This window comes from Betta splendens, chromosome 8 (genome assembly GCF_900634795.4).
Source record: "Betta splendens chromosome 8, fBetSpl5.4, whole genome shotgun sequence".
NCBI lineage: Eukaryota > Metazoa > Chordata > Actinopteri > Anabantiformes > Osphronemidae > Betta > Betta splendens.
This window is the reverse complement of record NC_040888.2, coordinates 10,537,478-10,559,485: the sequence shown is the minus strand read 5'-3', so window position 1 is coordinate 10,559,485 and position 22,008 is coordinate 10,537,478. Positions and strand designations below refer to the sequence as shown.

Genomic DNA, 22,008 nt, shown 5'->3' with positions numbered 1-22,008 from the left:
CCCCCCTTTCTTTTACCCTCCTCACGGCCCTCCCTCGCGCACAGACACACAAACGCGCACCCGTCCCTCTTCGCCCCTCACATCCCACCAGAAGATGTGAATGTGGACGGTCCCTATATTCCGCTCCGTGGGTGAGCGACGCGCCAGTGAGGCGGAGCGAGCGAGGACGGAGCGGAGCGGAGCGCACAACGCCGGTCACCAGTGTTCTGGTGCCATGCACGTTTGCCAGAAAACCTGTGGATGTTTAGATTAAAGAAGAGAAAACAACTTCGCTTTTAAAACACTTCCATGCACGTGATTGTATTTAATCCACGGGATTTTCTGTTGCGCGCAAAAGTGGCCATGGCGCGTTTTACGCACCGCAACTAACTAGTGTTTTGGGAGCTCGCGTGACCGAAAAGATGGATTAGAGGACGGGCACCCGTTTCCCCTTCACGTCGGGAGCAGTTCAAATGGCGGCACTTCGCAGGAAATTTGGCGAAGACTACCAGGTGGTGAACACCAACCGGGCGACCACTTTTTCTGCGCCGGTCAAGAAGAAGCGCCAGCGGTTCGTGGAGAAGAACGGCCGTTGTAATGTGCAGCACGGGAACCTCGGCGGAGAGACGAGCCGGTACCTGTCGGACCTCTTCACCACTTTGGTGGACCTGAAGTGGCGATGGAACCTGCTCATATTCATCCTGACTTACACCATCGCCTGGTTGGTGATGGCTTCCATGTGGTGGATCATCGCTTACATCCGGGGGGACCTCAATCACGGCCACGACCCGTCTTACACCCCGTGCGTGGCCAATGTTTACAACTTCCCGTCGGCTTTTCTTTTTTTCATCGAGACCGAGGCCACCATCGGCTACGGCCACCGCTACATCACGGAGAAGTGCCCGGAGGGCATCATCCTCTTCTTATTCCAGTCGCTGCTGGGCTCCATAGTGGACGCCTTCCTCATCGGCTGCATGTTCATCAAAATGTCCCAACCGAAAAAACGCGCGGAGACGCTCATGTTCAGCCAGGACGCAGTGATTTCTCAGCGAGACGGGAAACTGTGCCTCATGTTCCGCGTGGGCAACCTGCGGAACAGCCACATGGTGTCTGCGCAGATCAGGTGCAAACTGATCAAGGTAAGACCCGTTGGATGAGACTGCTTTGAAAACTAAATCAATGAACAAACCTATAAAATCTTCCTCAATTAAAACTATGAAAATAAACACGTGGCATTATTCACTTAAGCCAAAGTAAAATAGGTATTTTAAAACATCAGTACTTAAAAGTTAAAAAGACTCAATGCCTATAAAGCTGATGCAACTAGTGTAAGCTTAAGGAAAGTGGTTGTTTTAACAGAGGGTCCCCAAGAAGCACAGAGCAGGTTCATGGTCGCGTAACAGGATGTTGAGCATGAATCTTAAAGCACAGAGACAGCACTGGGAGCATTGGTGTTGCTGGGGAGCGCGGCTGCTCTTCTTTGGCCAATGGACACCTGGGTGCTGTCATGCATGCTGTTTGGAGGACGTGGCAGAGATACGAGCCCCCGGGGAAGAAAGTTAGGCTTTAGTGAATCAGGAAGCTGATCGCTGGAATCCGTAAAACAACAACCCAGGGAGGAGGAATAGATGCATAAAAGAGATTTACGGCAACGAGGAGATGCATCACTTCCTTTCTTCTTCGTGGTTTATTGTTTTATGTCTATGTGCTGGGATATTAAAACCATTACATAGCCTGACACTGAATGCATGTAGTAACAATTTAAAGCAGGGCTTGGTTATAGGTTGTTGGTTTGAATCCCCACTGGTTATCTGCTAATGAAGAACTTTACAGATTTCTGTGAGATAACAGCAAATGGGAACCTGCAGAGCAACAATGCAGAAAATCACCACGAACGGCGGCGAGCACGGCTGCCTCCTCCTCTAATTATCAGAATCGAAGCTTCCTTTCGGCCACAGCCATGTTTGGTGTGCAAAATGAGCCATAAAGAAGACAAACAGCATTAGCGAGGTGCTTGGAGCCGGCGTACGTCTGTGTTCTCGGCGGCTTAATGATGCATGCGGGCAGAGACGCAGCGGCAGGGAGGACCGAGGCATTCCACAGTCGCAAGTAAAGAGCCCCATAGGCATAAAGTACAATCACACATGTCTTGGCTGATTTCCCCGCTCTCTCCTGTGAGGCTGAGCCACAAGCTCCCGGCATCTCAATTAGATCCCCTCTCATCTACGTACCACCGCTTTTTATATTCTGATTAGAAATATGTGGCCACAAACAGCAAGTGACCGGCGGTGTGAAAACTGAAACGCGCTGCGTTCGAGGACAACTGTCACTCAAAGCCGCGTTGACGGTAAATCACACCGAGGGAAAGAGAAGACACGGCGAAATAATTCGAGCTCTTCGACCTGAGGAGCCACGTTTTCCCTTTGGGCACCTCGAGAAAGACCATGTGCCAACTCCACATCCTCTGAACACTGCCTCTCCATGAACTACTGTACAACAAACAGCGCATCCGCTGTGTGCGCTGCTCTGATTTCTGCTCCGAGGCTTTCGCTTCAAAGACTCTCTTACTGAGACTGAATGTTGGCAGCAGCTTAGGGCCCATGACGCTAAAAGTGTGAGGCCTTGAGACAGATGAAGAGTCTCAGTTAAACGGAACAATCCTTTAGGTGTCACGCATTATAATACATAAAACAGCCGTAAATCTAAATAGTTCTAAATGAGGCTGAACGCTCTCAGTGCAGTGCCTGTATGGAAATGTTGGTGGTGCTGTTGAACTGTCACCCTTCAATCCACGCCGCTCAGGCAAAAGGCTCATTTGAACTTGTGCAGAGGAAGTTTGAAAAAGACAGAGTCCGTCATGAGACCAGCCAACGAGCAACTGCACTCATATTCTTCATGCATTTTTGCATGGCTGCGCTTAAATCACTGGTCTGAATACATTACACTGAATGTGGTCCTTTATTGGGACTCACCTTCATTATTGACCACATTTAGCTGATTCTTTACTCTACTCTGATTATCTAAGTATGTTGCTTCCACTCGATAGATGATAGATGTTTATTGGACAACATCTGTGTGGCTTTGTTTCTGGAAAAGTAATCATGACAAATCAAATAAAACTTGGGCAAAGCGGCACTCATGGTAAAAATGAAGCGTCTGAATAGAAACCCTGTCGTCTCAAAGTCAGCTAGAGCTAGTTTGTACTACTACTACTACTACTACTACTACTACTGTAGTACTACTAAGTAAACACCCAAACGCAGAGTGAAACAGCAGCTGTCATAGCGAGGAGGGAGGAGTGATAGTAGTAAAATCATGTGCAGAAGGAAGTATTAAAAAATGAGAAGTTCCAGCCCTGCAGTGATGGTTTGGTTCAGATGACCCGGACGCTCCGATACGACCCAACGCACAGAGATGAGAACGAGGCCGTAGTGCATCTAGGCTACGCTGCATGTTCCCATTCATCTACACACCGTGAAGCTCACGCTGATGGTCTGAGCAGAAACGATCCTCACAGCAGGCAGCGCCACGGAGGAAGCGGCAGAACAGTGGCAGCTGTCGTCCACAGCGCCGGCGCAAGCGGACGGAGCGCGGCGTCGCGGGGCGTCGGCGACGGCCTCGCCGAGCGCCCCGGTGCAGCATGCGAGCTGAAAATGCGACCGCGGCGTCGCCGGGAGGGCGAGAGGCGCGAGGGAGAGTTGATTGGAAGCGATGCTGAAAGCGCTGGGAAGGAGAGAGGGGAGGCAGAAATAGAATTACGGCGCCAACAGGATCTTTTTTTTCGTCCCCATAGTTTCATTGTACGAGCGCTGCCTTCTATTCCGCGGACGTACGAGGAAGCGAGATCCTCCCGGCTGTGAATCTCCTCGGAGGATTTACACGCGTTCGTCGCCGGGGGCCCGAATCGATTTCCATCGGGTCGGGCCTCGGCGCCCTGCGGTCGTTGATTAGCAAGTCCGAACGGCAGAAAACCCTGAAACCCTCTCGCCTCGTTTGGATCCGGGTCGTGAATAATTCAGCGTTTGCTCAGGTGCGTCGGGTCGTCTCGCAACCCGAGAACAGCAACTGTTTCGGGGTGAACGCTCCAGTCAGACACTCGCCGTTCTTATTTGTGCATCCGCAGGCCTCAGCCACAGCGAAGCGCGAGCTGCTACAGCCGCGTGGTCACAACCAACACGTCTCCAGTCGAGAACACTGTCGCACCATCTCGTCCCCCAAATGTCAAACAGCCGGGAGCATCGACACACAAAACACTTTTATTCTGCTTCACTCATCACCGAGTGTCAGTCATGCAGTGTTCAGGGTTTTCTGATGCAGCCCCCTTGTAGTTTTTTTACCAGGCTTTGGACCGGCACCTACACAACCCCCCACCGTGACCCAATCACATGCCCTCTGGTCACTAATCACAGTCCAGTCGGCCAAAGCAGCAGGTTCTGACTTTGCAGGGTCTTATGAGGTTCAGAGAAGAAGAGAGCCCCGTAGCCATAGTTACTGGTTTGCAAAACACTGTTTATTTAGGTGGGTTTAAGGGGACGATGATATGGAGTGAGCTTTGAGTTACTAATAGCACTGCATATATATATATATATATTTATTTATATATATAAAATTATATATATATATATATAAATATAGTAATGATATAACATATGCACATTGCAGAAGTTATTAATTTAATTTAATTTCTATTTATTATTATTATTTATGCTCAGACCAGCTGAAAAGTTGAGCCCTGATCCAGACGTTGGAGGGGAAGGGAGGCAGCAGAAAACCCACTCGTGCATTTGAGCAGCTGTCCCATTAATTCACACATAAACCTGAGGAGCAAAACAGCTGCCAGACATTTGTGATGTGTTTGCCCACAGCTTTCTTCCAGCGTCATTGTTTCAGAGGTGACGAACACGAATATGCAGTATATTTAGCTGAGTCTACGTTTACATGCTGTCATCTGGCAGTTCCAAAGAAATTAGCTACAAAGTGAAGGAGCTAAGCTGGAGTTTTTTGCATTCGCTAGCTTTTAATTATATGTGGAAAGTCTGGAATATGCTCAACGTTCTGTCGCTTTTAATGGCTGATTACACATTAGCACATGTGTTGTCAGGAAGCTGTTTAGGAGCCACAATTAAAACTGCTTGATGATTATTAAGTTGTCTGAAAGTAGATGTGAATAGAAGAACAAGTGAATCCAAAGCCTGGCTTCTGTAGAAACCCAGTGCAGATACTTCCAGATGTTTAACCTGTTGTGGTTGTTTCACATTCCAAATTAGAGAAAGTACAAACTAATTTGAATTCATTTCATTTGCATTTTAATTTTACCCGACCAGTTGATCTCGAGTGTCTCGGCGTTGAACTCACCCACTGCTTCTGAGCGGGCAGATGGCGTCTAACAGAGTGAAGCCCTTCGGCCGAAATGTCAGTCGACCCGATTCTCCACGAGCTCGTCCGCGACTGACTGATGAAGGCCTGACAGAGCGTGGAGTACAGCTGAGTAGGAAGATCAGGCCTCTTCAGGTTTAATCAATTTTATTTATCACCTGTCTCCCTCCATGAGCATCATTCACAACACTCCTGCGAGCAGGAAACCAAAGCACGTCACCTTTCTAATGCTAATGAGCAGCTGACACGTCGACTGGATCGGCGTTTAGTCCAATGAGTGCAATTGTTAAATAGAATTGTGTAATTCTATCTTCATTGTCCTGTGTTGTGGAAACAACGCAATAACAGCAAAAATGCTGCTGCCTCGACTCGTCAGAGCTCGGGGACGAGCTCCACTATCTCTGGATCTCGCCTGAGGAGCAGTGTAGCAGAGCGCCTACAAGGCCAGAGTGAGGGTCTGTGCTGGCCCATGTCTGCATACAGACATCCATCTATATAAGCTTAAGCGACAAAGACAGAAAATGAAAAGCAGCGTTTCCCCAAGCCGCCGGGAGATAACCCACACACAGGAGCGGAGCCAGGCAGCATTCATCCGCCTGTAAGCACCTGACGACTCAACAATGGGCCGCCGACATGAAAGTCGCCTTTGCGACAGAAATCCAGAGGCGCATCTCATTGATATTCACAGGAGAGAGGAGTAAATGCAGCGCTTCCTGGCCTGTTTACTCACACTTCATTCACAGTTTGCGTCTCGCAGGGAGGAACGAAAGGGCAATGTCACCGGGAGGTCAGGACGAAACCGGGCTCTGCCTCCAGTCGCGTCACAGCAGGAGGCGACGGTGGCGCCGTAAAATACAGACAAGAAGTTCAGGAAGGCGACAAGTTACCTTAAGTTACCTAAAACACTCATATGATGGAGCCACAACATGCAGGCAGAGGCTGTTAGGTCTGACGTGTAAACCGTGAGTCCAAAGGTGGAGTAGCTGTCAGGGCAGTGGGTCTGAGAGATGAGTGGAAACCAGTGAAACGAAAGCTGGAAAAGGAAACTGTCTTTGTGCTGGTTATTTTAGTTTTTACAACATGAACAAAAGATCCGGGAACGGTAGAGAGGGTGAGCGGTAGAGACGGGGGCTGTGTGTGTGTGTGTGTGTGTGTGTGTGTGTGTGTGTGTGTGTGTGTGTGTGTGTGTGTGTGTGTGTGTGTGTGTGTGTGTGTGTGTGTGTGTGTGTGTGTGTGTGTGGGAGGCTGACGCATCCCAGCTATTGGTTGGAGGTGAAACCATGCCGATAAAAAGGAGAGAGAATCAAAATGTAAGAAAATGTAAGGGCTAAAACTCAAGTTGTTGATTTTACAAATATAATTTTCATTTTATTTTAATTACAAAAAATTATTTTGATCAAAAATATTCTAATTATTGAGTATTCAAGAGTTCGGCTGTTCAGCTGAATGAAGCGCTCTTAGAAGCTAAGTGCTAAGGCTGGCTGCTACAGTAAGCGAGGGCAGGGAGAAGGTGAACACAGCGAACAGACAGAATGAGACAGGAAACAAGAAATCACATCCAGGACGTTGGCGCTGCGCTCCGACGTCACCCGGGCAATTAAATGCTTCCGCACCACTCAACACTCGGTGGGCGCGTCCTGTCCGAGCTCAGCCGTCTCAAAGCGTCCGCCCGCGACGTCAGCTAGAAATCAATTCGAGGTGCAGCCTCGGTCGACCGATTGACGGAGGGGGAGAGAAAACATCCTCTTATTTTAAGCACCACTGTATTGAAATAAACAGTGGTTCTAGTCCAGTATCCAAACAGTCTTTGACTCATGATTCTTTGGAGATTCATTTTCCTCCTCTCTGTCCCCGTCGGCTCGTGCTCCAGTCTCGCCAGACGCCGGAGGGCGAGTTCCTGCCGCTGGACCAGTGCGAGCTGGACGTGGGCTTCGGGACGGGCGCCGACCAGCTCTTCCTGGTGTCCCCGCTCACCATCTGCCACGAGATCAACCCCAAGAGCCCGTTCTTCGACCTCTCCCAGCGCTCGCTCGCCAACGAACAGTTCGAGATCGTGGTGATACTGGAGGGCATCGTGGAGACCACCGGTGAGTGACCCATCCCTCTCAAGTCCCTCTCACGCTTTCCCCTCATTCACCATCGTCACATCCAGAAGCATCCTGCATATTAACACCAACACCACAAGCGATCTGATCTAATGCTGCTCCCACTTCTGTGTTTGAAGAAGGTGGAGGAAGACAACACACGACAATGCAAATATGATGGAATTATGAGGACTCTTGTGCTGAGACATTCTTTGCATAATGAAATCCCGTGGACATGGACGTTTATGGCGGTTTGATGAACGAGTCCCAGTGGTTCCTCTGGGATCTTTCAGATCTCAGCCGAGGTGGTTTGAGCCCAGGATGTGGAGCCACGTCTTCACACTCTCAGCCATAACAAGGCCCTCTCTGCTGTATTCAACACAACCATTCATCCCCGAATACAAATAAATCCATCTGCCTCCTTTCTTTCTTTTGCCCATCTCCCCTATCCCTCACTGCTGTAGGAGGAACCACGGAGCTGAACGGGCTTAGAGTGGGAGGGAGGGAGGGAGGGATCAGCAGGGAAGCGCGGAGGCAGGCGGCACGCTCTGTGCTCTGGTGATAATACTATTAAATCACGGTGCAGCCAGAGGTTTAATGTCGCGGCGCTGTGGCTCTTAGAGCCGAGAGGCAGACGAGGGAAGCCCCCGGCAGTATCACCTCCAACGGGCCAGCAGATCCCGCATCCTGGTGCGGGACCGCATCCCATTAGCTTTAAGTCATGGAGATTTACCCCTCACGTCCTGCTGACACAGCTGTTCGGGCTTGTTGATGATCTCCCCAACACATTCCCGACGCCTCCGAAGCAAACAGACAGATTACCGAGCATCCGGTAGCAAATAGAGAGGCAGCGACTGTAGTGATCAGAGGTGTGTGACACGTCGACACACCGCCTAGATCCAATTAGGTAGTAAGGACTACTTGAACCCAGCCTGATGCGGCGCTCGGTTTCTACAACAAGACCCTCAACTCTCAGTGACTGGCCTGGCGAGTGTTTGCATTGAGAGATGAACCTTAATCAGCTGCTTGAGAATTCACACGATGCAGCTGTTCGCTTTATGGGACTCAAAAATACACCTAGGGATTCAGTGTTTGGTGAACTGCTACGGCTCCAGTGCAGGTGACAACAGGCGCAAAGTTGAAGCCGAGCCGCTGAGTCAGATAAAATACGGACCAAGTGCTTATTGATCAGTGGAAGGACCTCCGGCAAGCAGCCAAATACCAGGAAAATTATGTCACAGTATCTGAGCTCTGATAGAAAACTGTTCATTTACGCCGCAGCACTTAAAACAGTGTCTGTGGAGACGACGACTCCCGCTGCCAAGTAGCTGCTAATTCCTTTATATCAGATTTAAAGAAGCCGTTAGCACTCACATCAGCAGGGGTTTCACTTTTTTTACATGTCCTGTATCTTCTATTCAAAATGTGGAAACAGAGGGGTAATAAAAGCGCTGCCCGGAGTGAAATCGCCGGTATGCGACTAAATTGAAGTGTACGGTAGAGTGCACAGGAAGCAGCAATAAAGAGCGGCGGAGCAGGGAGGGAGATAACGGAGGGCGGCTCTGCCCGTTCTCATCCTTCCATATCAGCCAGTAATTGTTTTGCGGGAGCTAAGCCCAGTTTAACGCCGCTTATTAAAAATGAACACTCTCTCGCAGGAATGACGTGCCAGGCTCGGACCTCCTACACGGAGGACGAGGTTCTGTGGGGCCACCGCTTCCTGCCGGTCATGTCCCTGGAGGAGGGCTTCTTCAGGGTCGACTACTCCCAGTTCCACAGCACCTTCGAGGTCCCGACGCCGCCGTACAGCGTCAAGGAGCACGAGGAGAAGAACTCCCTGCCCTCCCCTCAGTCCACCCCCACCCCCGCGCTGACCGAAGGCCACGGCGCCCGGCGCAACCGCGTCTTCTCCGTGGACTGCATCAACATCCCGGAGGAGCGGGGCCGCCAGGCGGGGGGCGGCCGGCTGCCCAGCAAGCTGCAGAGGATGAGCTCGTCCGGGAAGGAGGACCTCCAGAGGAAGGTGCTGCTGCTCAGCTCGCAGCACTCGGAGAAGGCCTGCAGCACCGGGGACCTGCCGCTGAAGCTGCAGCGCCTCAGCTCGTCCGCGGGCCCCGAGTCCGACAACCGGCTGCAGCTCAACTCCCTCAAGGTGGGATTTGAACCCATGACTCAGTCGACGGGGGACCTGTACCAGCACAGCCTGCAGCCCGCGCTGTCCCCGGCGCCGGGCCCCATGCACAGCCCGCTGCTGTCCGCCGCGGGGAGGCCGGAGGACAACCTGCCCGCCAAACTGCGGAAGATGAACCGCTGAGGAGCCGGCGGAGCGGAACGCGGCCGGAATTTTATCGATTCCTTTTTTCCTTAAACACGCAGCCTTTACTGGATTTACTGTGATTCCTGTTGTTCACAGCAGAGACGTTCATACAGGCTTTGCTACACACATCACAAACTCGATCATTCAAGAGTCGTGCATGTATACACTAAATCCATTGTTTAATGTATGCACCACCGCACACTTTATAGGTAGCGGAACAATTTGGGGCACTTAAAGCCAGCGATTAGAGCAGTTACGGCAGCTGAAGTGCTAAATGTCGGACGGAGCCCCCCCCCCCCACACACACACACACACACAGCAAACAAGGCCGATGTAAATCTCATTAATGAAGTCCCCTGAGCAGCGTTGAGTGAAGCTAGAAAGCTAGCGCTCAGTGTTCAGGACCACCTGAAAGGAAGGAAGCCGGCCAACGCTACGTCTGTGTTAAAAACCATCTGGGCTCAAAGCGTTTTCAAGTCTGGCAACGTGCGACAGAATCTGGCAACACACACTTCACAGGTTGTGGCATCGTTGCTTTTGTGGCCAACATTTCTACTTAGAATGTTTCTTTAATCCCTGATGGCATGTAATTGTCATTTTATCATTTAGTATAGCAACATATACTACATATTGTTCTTTTAATCTAGGTTTTATCTAAATATAAATTATATTACGATAATAATAAATGATGTTTGTTGATTCTCCTTTTTGTGTCCTTATTTTCACATCCTCATCCTCATCCTTTAGCGGGTCGTCACTAACACCCTAATTCTGTCCGTTCGCAGGAACAAACCCATGACTCCTCAGTGCGCGTAAGAGAGATAGAGTGGATAATGAGCCTCGCTGGTTGGTGAACGGAGGCTAACTGCACTCGACCCATGATTCTAGAGGGACGCGTAATGTCACCTAGGCGTCACATCCTGCAAACACGCAAAACGTGCCCCGTGAGGTGTCGCACACGTCGGCAGGAGTAAACACAGCTGACTGTGATGTTCATTGTGTCCGACAGCAACCAACTGTCTCCAATGAAACACCCCACAATGGATGCAGCTCCACGGAGGCTTCTTTGGCATCACAGGGTCACAGACCTCCAGTACCTAGAACTCAAACCCTGATTATAGCACTACACACAGCACAAGCACAGAGTCTCTGCTCACAGACCCGCTCCGCTTCCACACAGCCTAAACGCATTCATCAGATTTAGGCGCTCGCTGAGCCCTGTGTGTGCATCCGCACCCTTCCTCATTACACATGCGGGTTGTCACTGTTCTCATGCTGCGTTTGATTTGAAAAATTATAAAACAATGGACAGAAATTGCCTCATTACAAAACAGAGACTCGGCTACGTAGAGTGCAGACACAGTCAATAATGAAACTGATTATGATGATTTAGTGAAAAGCACAAAGTCTTAATGACACAGACCCATTGTTTATCATATCTAAATCAGACTTTAAACTCATTAAAGTTATAAATATAAATAAATGTGAAAGTATCCATGTTTTTAAATTAGGCTGGTTCATGAGAATAACCTTCTACTTTATTCATTCGCACGCTGGGGCCCATGTGATCCCCAGTCAACTATCAGCCACCTGCTGTGCACTTATTACACAAACCGAGGGAAGCAGTGCAAAAACATGCTAATCTCTCATATGTGTTCACTTAATGTGAACCAACGGAACATGTGCACATGCAGTTGTCTTCCTCCCATGGTGATAAAGGGATGCATGGAAGCAACCTAACACACGCAGGCTCTGGAAGAGAAGCTGCCCTGTGGTGCCCACGACCTAGGAGTGTGTCAGACTGTTAACCTCTCAGTGTGACTCTGACCTGAGGCGTGGATCTGAAAGCATCCTCCAGAAGGGATGAAAAGGCCAGTTCCAGGTGAACGCGTCTCAAAGAGGCCTGATTAAGGCAAAGAATGATGGGTCTCAGTGCTAGTTTTCCTCTGGAATGAGGATTATAACTCTTGGAACTGCAATCAGTGGTTCATTGAAAGCATCATGCATTTCACTCAGGTTGGAACCTTAGTATCATCATTTACCATATATGTTTGTACAGATTACCAAAATACATGAATTGCTTTTACAGCCTTTTGTTTATATTTAGAGGTCACAGTGCAGGTCTGCATTAGGAGGCCACCTTTCAGGACCTCCGCCTCCTCTGGACGGGGGACATGTTGCTTCTGGAGGCTCATCCCCCATTTGGGTCGTCTCTGACACTGATGCCTCCACACGTTAAAAATACCTGGAACATAAATACTTAATGAAACAGAAGGCAGGAGTCTGGGTCGCTGACCTTCCTGCCCCGCGTTGTCCTCTAACACTGACACGTAAACATCGGCTTCAAAATGGGTTCGGGCCCGCGAACTACACGGATGCAGCGAGTGTCCAACTACGACCAGCTACGTCCTTCCACCTGGTCGCCAAGGCAACACAGGAGCCTCATCGCCCTGTAGATCCGGTGCAAAGCATAGAGTTGAAGTGTAGATATCAGTGTCTGTGCAACAGTCTCCATCAGTGTGTGTGTGTGTGTGTGTGTGTGTGTGTGTGTGTGTGTGTGTGTGTGTGTGTGTGTGTGTGTGTGTGTGTGTGATCGCGCGGCTCATCTGCAGCAGGATGGTTCATTGCTTAACAGGGTGGGAAATGGGAGAAAAGACAAGCATAGCAACTAACATTAGCCGTTCGCATCTTTCTCTTCAAATCCAACTTTTCTGCTACACAACGTATCCAGCCACTGTTTCCACGCTTTGGAATTAATGAATGGCCTGCTAAATTGATTTTTCCACGCATACATTACCATGATACTTGCCCGTGGGCCGTGTGTGGGGAATGTGTAAATATTGGTTCTTCAAAGCCGGCGTCTGTGACTGGACTGAAGTGCTGCAATGAATAGTTCATCTCGGCAACCTGAGCATCCTCTGGAGACGTCCCTTTCATCGCTCCTCCTAATGTATCCAGGCTAAAGATCGAAAGTCCAATCAATACCCGTCCTGGTGGCGCGATCCGACCCGTAGCATGCGCCGCGATCCGATGCTCGGAGGCTTGAGCGATGGCGCGGCTCTGCAGGGACAGCCGGTACCAAGGAGGATAGGGGGGAGATGGAGAGCCAGGTAAAGGAGGGAGAGGTTTGCTGCAAAGCAATGCTCAGTGACCTCTTGTCCTGCTCACAGGAAATCTATACAAGAGCTCTATCTATCAGAGCCACACACACACACCCACACAAGGGAGTAACAAATGTCTTCAGATCTCACACAGGTTGCATGTTCATATAACCACCTCTGACAGCTCAGCGCTGCTGCGTTACCCTGAACGCTTCCTCCCCGGGACGAGTGGTGTCTGTTTGCCTCTGTTCCCTCTGTGTCTGTGTCGTTCCTACCGCCGCCTTCCATTCTGCCTGATAAGCACTTTTCCTCTCTGGACAAATCGTTTGTCTGACGCTTCGTCTTCTGTGAAATTGTGCTTGTCAAACGCGAGCGCGCACTCTAAGGAAATACGGCGGCGGCGAAATCAAACGCGCACACTTTCCCACATCAGAGGCTCAATTGCAGAGAAAGTGAAGGACTCTCCAGCATCCGCTCCACTTTTCAATCCCGCCTTTCACAGCCTTTAGCGGAGGCCGGGGAACTTTTTCCCTTCCTAGACATTATTTGAAATCCATCTTCAGACGCTGAAAAGTCTTTTTACTTTTTAATCACGCTCTTTCGAAGGACGTCTAATCATCCTCTTCCAGCGGTGTCCTGTACGGTTTGCAGGGAGAAAAGGGTGGCGAGGAACAGAGGAGTGTGACAGTGATGTGGGCTGTGAGTAAAAGCCAAGGGAATAAAACGACCCCATCATTACACGCTGTCGTTCCATTATATAGAACAAAATGACCCTCATCACCCTGTCTTCCCCGCAGACGTAATTGGGTTTTCAAGGGAAAATTTCTTCGGACCTAAAGTACATTTGTTCTGGCTCTTCACGGTGCTGCCCTGCTTAGCCCACCCGGCAGCATCGGCCCACGGGGTCCCCGCGGGAAATAATAATCCCCGTTGTCACGCACAAATGATCATAGCTCCATAAGCGCATTAGCACACAGAGAATAATAACATTAATTCAGCGGCGATGACCGTTGCCTACTTATATATGAGGCCAATCGCTTTGGCAGAGTGAAATTATGGAGGAACTGACCCATTGCTCACTCAGACTCTTTGATTGCTTTTGCGTCCTGAGGTGAAGCCCAACACGTTCGTGTGGTTAATCACCGTAATTAAAATAAGGTAGATTCATTCACACGCCCAGGAAGATAATTGTGAGCATTGCCTTCTAGCCTGGGCATAAATAAGCACAGCCCTGTTAATAGATTGATACACGTGTGGGCATCTGTCTCCTGTAAAGTTAAAATCTGAAGTGTTTATTATGAATTGAAGTAGGAACAGCATCTCTGTTTTGTTATTTAAGTGAGAGGGTGAAGCAGCTGCAGGAGGGAGCACACGTGATGCAGTAGAGTCAACAACACGGTGGAAAACACTCGTGTGCTGTCACCCGCTCTCGTTACCCATTAAAACCAGTGAAGGAAGCCCCAAAATAAAAAAAAAGTGGCAGGTGTCGGATCAACAAGCATCACCTGCAGCTACGCTGTCTGACATACTGGTCACACACGGACACAGCTGTGGATGCTGGTCTCCCACACTGGAATCAGAATCATTATTGGACTACGAACTATTGAAGGTCAGACGAAGGCAAATATGCGATGAGACGAGCAAAATCCATCCACTGTCTTTTGCATTTGAGACGTAACCGGTGGAACTCTGCTCTTGTTCCCTCCGCGGCTTTGATGTGTAAAAGCCGTCCTGTCTGGCCGACCCACAGCTTGCTCCTAATCTCCATCGTACGGCGTCTGCTCTGAAAGCGGCCGAACGCAGCGGCCGCCTCATCACAAAGGAGGAGAGCGCGCTCTGTTTGAACATCTGCCTGTCTGTCAGGCTGCCAGCGCGCCTGTTACAGGAGCCTGTCAGGTACTTCACACCGGCCGCTTAATTAAATCACACAGTTTGCCGAACTGAGGCTTCTCAGGTGGGCGTTTCAGGCTTTCAGCAGTGACTGGGGCATTCGCGCTTCAGTAAAAATCACCATTCGGATGACATATATCCCCATTGTTGTGTGCCATTACCTTTTGCATCATTCCCTGGTAACTGAGGAGGCGGTGTTGCCATAGATGGGTTTGAACCTGCTGCCTGTGCTGCGTCCCCCGTGTTATAACACAGACTATCATCCGCCGGAACCCTGGGCCCGCTACAGGACCGGGCCTGGAGGGGGCCACGCAGGCGGCGGGTGGGGGCAGGGCTGCGGTGCATTATTGATGCATTCACACCTCCTCGAGGAGAGCAGTCCTTCACTGTCATTATGTCCGGGCCGGTGACACCTATCAGCCTGTCAGGGTTCCTGCACGGTTTGGCACATTCTCATGAAAACAACAACCACATCCTGACATCCATGTCCCTTACTGAGCATTTGTTTTAGGGAAACAGCATTACCCTCCAGACTGTAAGTACTACATAAGTATTTAATGTGGTGATTTTGGTCGTTCAAGATGCATTTTGAAACCAAGAGTAACATTTACTGTAATACAACCTCAAAACTGAGTGGAAAAAAACCCCAAATCCTCCAAAATATATTTTAATTTTTGTTTTCTGCTAATTTGAGTGCATTAGGTTTTGGAGTATGACTTTGATAATGTCTAGAAAAGCCAGATGAATCTTTATCATGACTCAAGTCTAGATTTAGAATCAAAGTAAAAGTCACATATGGATTTGATTTTTAAAATATATACTTACATATATCTGTGTATATATTTACATACAGGCCTACGTCACTGTGACTCAGCCTTTAGTCCACTCATGTGAAACAGAAGCAGGCCGGCGTTTAGATCACAGGGATTTGAAGTGCATCACAAACAAAGACACAGACAAAAAGGTTGCGCTAATATTTTCATTCACAGACACGTTTAAACACCTTTTGACACCAGTGACAAAACATGTCAGCAGTCTGATGTCAGCAAGCGTCCAATTAGCCTGCTTTTATATGTCGGCTGTGCAGCAGTGGATCAGAGAGAGATGCTCCGAGGGCGAAGCAGATCGCACTTTGCATTGTTCTCGCACACATCACAGCCCGAGCAAACAAAGGAAACAAGAAAGACTAATAAGAAAGACTAAATGCCAAAGCATCGTTCCTTCCCAGCAGAAAAGCGTGACCTCCATCCAACCAGAAATTAATTCAGTCTATTAAATCACTTTCTGGTGTTTTCCACAGACAGCAGAGCATTTGCTGCGTGACAGACAGACAGACAGACAGACAGACAGACAGACAGACAGACAGACAGACAGACAGACAGACAGACAGACAGACAGACAGACAGACAGACAGACAAACAGATGGTTCTCCAGATGATCTGTTTGCTCTGCCAGCAACCACCGACGTCTGCACACACATTTCGTCCTGGTACACAACCAGTCCCTGGAAGTACAGGTTCCCAGTCTGTCTACAGGAGAAGCCCCAAGCGAAGCCAAAGCGCAAGAGTTTGTGATCTGACTAATGCCGACCCAAGCAAATACACCACCAAGTTACAGAATGTGCTGACGATGCAGATTCCCTCCCTCGTTGTGTCAAACAGCTCAGAAAGACAGTGGGGCTCCAGAGGCTCCGTTGTAACATTACGTTCACCTGCCAGGCTGATTACTGCGTCACGCCTTAAAAGTGCTTTTATAGAGCTGCTGCGGGAGGACGAGGAAACCGAATTAGCGGATCTCGGTGCGGTTCTGCCCCCGTTTTTGCTTCTGGGCCACTGCCTTCCGTTCAGCTGTAATTCATCTTCATTGTTCTGACGGCATGAACGTTAAATTTCACACTCGCTTGGTGATGACGAGCAATTACAGCCTTGCAGTTGTTTGGTGACCGCGGTGGCTGATTAAAAAGCTTCTCTGTGGGAAACCTGAGCGCAAACGGAATATATCATTTCATGATTATTCATATATTTAATATGTTGATACATAATTTAGTTACCTTGCTTGGTTAAAGCCTAAATAGAAGCAGGAACAAAAGATGAATTTCAAGCCCCCACCGTCGTATCATCAGGTCAATGTTGATGTTTCCAGGGTGCCGCTGATGGATCAAGCATCTGTTGTGTTTGCTGTGCGCTGTTGTTGCTGTTCTTTGCAGTATTTATTTTTCATCATAAGCTATTCGTGCTAATCTACTTGTATTTCTTTGCCTGAGAAATTCCAATCTATTAAGCGAAGGGAGATACAGGATCAGAACCATTAGGCATGATGACGCTAGACAGGTGAAGCTGAGAGGAGTGGGCCGGAGAAAAAGGAAAGCGAATGGAGGTGAGGTGAAAGCATGAAAACATCCCGACAGAGTGCTATGAATAAATTATCAAGTTGTCAGTCGCTGCTTCTACCAAAAACCCCTAAATATTTTCAAGCAAAACCTAATTTATATTGAGGCAGGATGAAATGTATTTTTTTAGCCTTTAGTTTAAGAATTAATATTAGTAAAGAAATAAAACAAATTCATGCTCAAGCGAAGGCTTTATCAAATATTTGGATAAAAAGTGAGTTTTAGTTCATGTTTGAATTGATTCTACTGCTTTTCATTAATACTGTCATACGTCATAATGTTTAGCAGTGCAAATTGAGGCTATCAACGCTCGACACATTCCATCATTCTTTTGCACTAGACAACAACGAGCAGCTGCATTTAATCTAATACTGCATAAAATGCTGCACGGAGACTCTGAATTCTCTGGAGACCATGTTTCTATGGGTCTGAAGTACTTGGCATTGAACAGGAAACAATGCAATTGTCCTGATAGTGAATACATCTCTCCATTCCTTCTCACTGATAGATGTGTGTCCAAAGGGAAGGAAATGGCCAGCGTCCAATGTGTTTCCAGCATCGGAACAAGGGCAGCTTTAATCAGATCTATTTAGCAGGACGAGGCTTCAGCTTTGTTTCTCAGAATAAGCTCCACCTGTGTTTCTTCTTTATTCACCGCAAGCCAGACCCTGATTAAAGTAAACAAACTATTCATTTATTGCTTCTTCTCGAGGAATGTAATTTGCTGGATGCCTCCCTGGGGAGCGGCGGCAGCCAAACGCAGCGTTGGAGCTGCTGACAGGGCGCCTGGCTGCGGAGCCGAGTGCAGCACCAAGCGAACCTGACAGGTCTGTCTGTGGGCACAACCGGGAAACCACAGGTCTTCTGCATTTAGCCCCGTCAAACACCCTTCCCTGGGTGCAGATAGCTTCCCCTCCAGCTAAATATATCAGCCATTACTGGTTTATCACCGCACAAGCGGCTGCGGCATGCAAACGGTAGGGTAAACACCAATTAAGTTGATCTACTGTCATGAAATCTGTTTTTATTTCCCTCCGAACAGCCAAATCCACACCTTAGTCTATTGTTAAGTAAGTAAGTGTGGTGAAGGTGTCATGCAACTAATAATCAGTGGAGAACAAGAGCACGTTAAAAGGGAAAATCATTTATTGTGTGTGTCTTACTGTTCAGTATGCATGTGCTAACTCTCTAAGTCATGCAACATTCAGGGCCTAAGCACTCATTAAAGTTTGACAGATACAAATGAGAGGATGTGAGGCATTGAACCAAACTATAGGCAGAACTAGTGGGAAAGGGAGCAGCCAGAGATATAAAAGCTCCTTTTTATTAGCTGAGGCTCCACACAGCTTATTATTATTTTTTATTCAGGGAACTGTTTTTGCCGCTAATCTGATTTTTTTGTACAAAAGAGAAACACATTTCCCAAATGCAATAAGACGAGAATTTAGGTTTTTTTACATTTCAAAAGAAGTGGTGACAGAAGACGGCTAAATTGATTTTAATGAAAGCCATTATCAAAACACAAGAAATGAAACCAAACAATTACCAGACGCACGGCGGCGACGACAACACAGGGAACGATCACTCGCCTCCAATCAGACCCATTTATAGAGGAGATGGAGCAGGAGGCGCTCTGGGTGGACTGACACACAGCTACAGAACAGGGATGTTATTATGAACTCAACTGAGCTGCAGAGCTAGAGTGGATCTGCAGCTTTTAGCAGATCAAAGAAGCTGACCTGTGATCAGTGACAGTCCGAAAAGCAGAATGATTGGTCCAACACTGTGGATGCACACGACAATAACATAGAAAATAAATATAACTGACATTGGTTCTATATGTTGTTTACAATGTTTTGCTTGTAGTGATGTTCTAGTCGTACAGTTTCCCCCTGCGCTGTAAAGTCAAATCCCTGACTTGGTTTTTCCATTCACAGCTTTCCTGCTTTGCTTTCTCCCGTGTTGTTGTTTCAGCCACATGAGGCGACTTGTTTGCAGCGAAACAGCTCAGAATGCGATCGTACACTTCCTGCTCGGCAGCAAACACACACAGCTGGAAACAAACCCCCAAACAGCAGAGGCCAAAACAGAGCGAATAAAGAAACAAGTAATGGAATAAAACTTTAATGTGGCAAAAACAACAACAACAACAACAACTGACTCAAACGTGCCACCTTTTCATATGATTTAGGACTTTTACTTTTTTTTTGCAAAACTGATACAAGATAGAATTAATGGATGAACTGCAACCAATCAGCAGCTTACATTAGCAAAGACAAAGGCAAAGGGGGCGGGGCTTAACATCTGACACATAAATAATGATGTCAAACAGGCACTGGAGTGGATGTAATTATGATGTGCACAAGCACAAAAAACACAAACTGTAGAAAAGCAGAAACATGTTTTTAAAGTCTTTAAATTGAAAGTCATTATTTTATGTTGTGATGTTCAGCACAGAGCTACTCTACTATGTCCAGAAGCACAGCAATAAAACAGAACTCAAAGCGCAGGATAGCACCTGGAATGAAATGATATGATAAAAAAATAATCAAATCATATAAAAGGAACAGGAACAGATGAGGACTGTGGTATCAGATCATTAATCGGGAGTTTGAGCATCGCAGATAATTCACATCCGTCAATGCTAAAAGCAGCACAGGAGTCATGCTTATTCACTGTTAAGCTGCTCTGACAGGAAACACTGGTAGAAAAGTCGGGACTGTGACTTTTTTGCTTGTGTGCAGATGGTGCGTCTTCGCATTTTAAGATACCGCTCGCTCCAAACAGCTTCAGTGGAGTCAGGCCTGATTGATGTGAGCCCGTATGTGGATCAGTCGGCGGCGGTTCTGATGTGACGCCGGCCTGTTTATCCGCTCGCCTGTGTTGTGTGGACCCCGGAGGAGCTGGAGGTCTTTCGCATCTCCAGCTCCTGAACTGGAGCAGTGCAACCGGGAGGCGTTTCACAGAGGCACGCGTGGTCGGCCGCCCGTCACTTAGAGGAGCCCCAGGGTTCTGTCCCCGATGCTGGAGAGACGGTTCAGCCTGGAAACACTTTGCACGTCGCTGGCCAGTTTCAGGTCCAGTTCACTGTAGTTCAGAACCTATCAGGCCAGTGGGTGACTGGGAACTGTGGTTTCCAGCTAGCTGGGAAATTAAAACTGTGATGGCTCTGTTTGTTACTTGACTTTTTCCTACAGTCCTATAAACTGACTAACTCCTCTATCTGTTACTTCCGCCGTTTGTCTGTGTCTGGCTCTGTTATGAAACCCCAGTTATCTGCCTTGTTGACAACCGCTCTCAGTCTCATGTTAATCTCAGGCGTCTTATCCCTCTTTGTCCCCTGGACATCATTTCCAAAGACGCTGACAAGCAACCAAAGCATCCAAATAAGCCAGGATATAAATAAACCCCACACACGTGTCTCAGTCACTCACTTCCTGTCTGGAAGAGACAGCCACTAATGGACGCGGTTAATGCGGCCGTTCATCCTTGATGCGTCTGTGTGGGAGTGAGTCGTGGCCTGATCTCTGCTTACTTCCTGCCCAGCTCTTCAGCCTCCAGACAACGTGGAACACGTCATCACATCCTGACATCGCTGCCACGAAGCGACACAGTCTGACCCCCAGCGCTAATAATAACAGGGAGGCCTTCAGCGCCCTCAACTGTGCTGACTGCTGGTGAAGGTGAAGGCGGAGACAATCGGGCGAAGCGCTTTTTTTATGTTGATTGACGCGACTGTGGATCTGCTGAGTGCCGGTGTTTATGAAACACCATTAAAGGGGTCAACGTGGTTCAGCATCTCAGAGCGTGCGGACGATGGTAACTATGGAGGGAGGCCTCAACGAATGTAACTCGTGAACATTGATTTAATTCCATCTATAAAACTTTACAACGTGACTGATGAATATCGAAGCGTCTCTGTAAACACGGAGAGCGTTTAGTGGGAATCAATCAGCGTCAGACAGCATCACAAAACACGACTGATTCAGACTCAAGCATCCACAAACATCCAGGTTGTGACCACAATCGCAAGAAGCGGCTTTAACATTGCATTGGTCCGGGGTGAGCATTAACAGCAGGTGGAGTCATCTGGACGTGCTGGAGGAGGCCACCGTCATACGCTGGGAAAGTCTGTCCACCCTTAACCTCCCTGACAACCGCTATCTTAGCACGTCTGCTTCTCTGAGCGTCACACTCCTCCACAGCCTCAGCTGTCGGCGCTCGGCCGGCGACAGCGCCGTAATATGTGTGAGGACTCTTAAAAGCAATCTCTCTCCCCCGACGCCTCCGAGAGCCAACAAATAGCCCGAACCGCGGTCGCGAGCGCGAGATCACACGCCGCTCCTGTGAAGGACACGATAAGATGGTTCCACTCATCACACGCCAGCAGAGCTGCAGGAAGCAACTTCCCCAGATGCCGCTTGGGAAATTCTGTTTCCAAAATGGAGATTGTTGCTTATTTACAAGTGGCAAATTATCATATTTTAGAACAGTCGCATCACAGTGTTATGTGTGTGTCTGTGCCTTTCTCAGATGTGCAGCAACAAGTGTTAATTCATTTGTGTTCAGAATGTGAAATGCAGCAATTATCATTTACACTTCACACATTCTGCAGATGTCTGTAATAGGAAATATAATAAATTCAATTTACAGAGGATAATATCAAAGTTTTTTCCTGTTATCTCTCACATTAACAGACTGTGGCTGCATCATGACATTCTGTTACTGCTAATTGAAAAAGTCAATTCAAATTAGCTCCCAGAGACCTCGCAGGTGCTTTCCCATTACAGGGGTGTAATTAAAAGGCCTGCGTTTCATCCGTCGCTGAAAAGATGCGCCGCATTAGACTGAATCAAAGCTCCGCCGCGTCTC

At 48.3% G+C, this 22,008-nt stretch overlaps 1 protein-coding gene across 2 annotated transcripts; it reads left to right on the top strand.

Moving 5' to 3' along the window:
• Positions 1–30: 30 nt before the first annotated feature.
• On the top strand, positions 31–10,460 carry LOC114860740 (G protein-activated inward rectifier potassium channel 1-like). Of its 2 annotated transcripts, none has more exons than XM_029159545.3 (3): positions 31–1,118; positions 7,226–7,442; positions 7,580–9,091. In XM_029159545.3, the coding sequence occupies exons 1-3, from the start codon at positions 453–455 to the stop codon at positions 7,615–7,617; spliced, it is 921 nt and encodes a 306-aa protein (XP_029015378.1). In that variant the 5' UTR covers positions 31–452; the 3' UTR covers positions 7,618–9,091. The 2 variants fall into 2 exon arrangements, with proteins under 2 accessions (XP_029015378.1, XP_029015377.1); XM_029159544.3 differs by lacking the exon at positions 7,580–9,091 and adding an exon at positions 9,098–10,460 and having other exon boundaries at positions 33–1,118.
• The last annotated feature ends 11,548 nt before the right edge of the window (positions 10,461–22,008 follow it).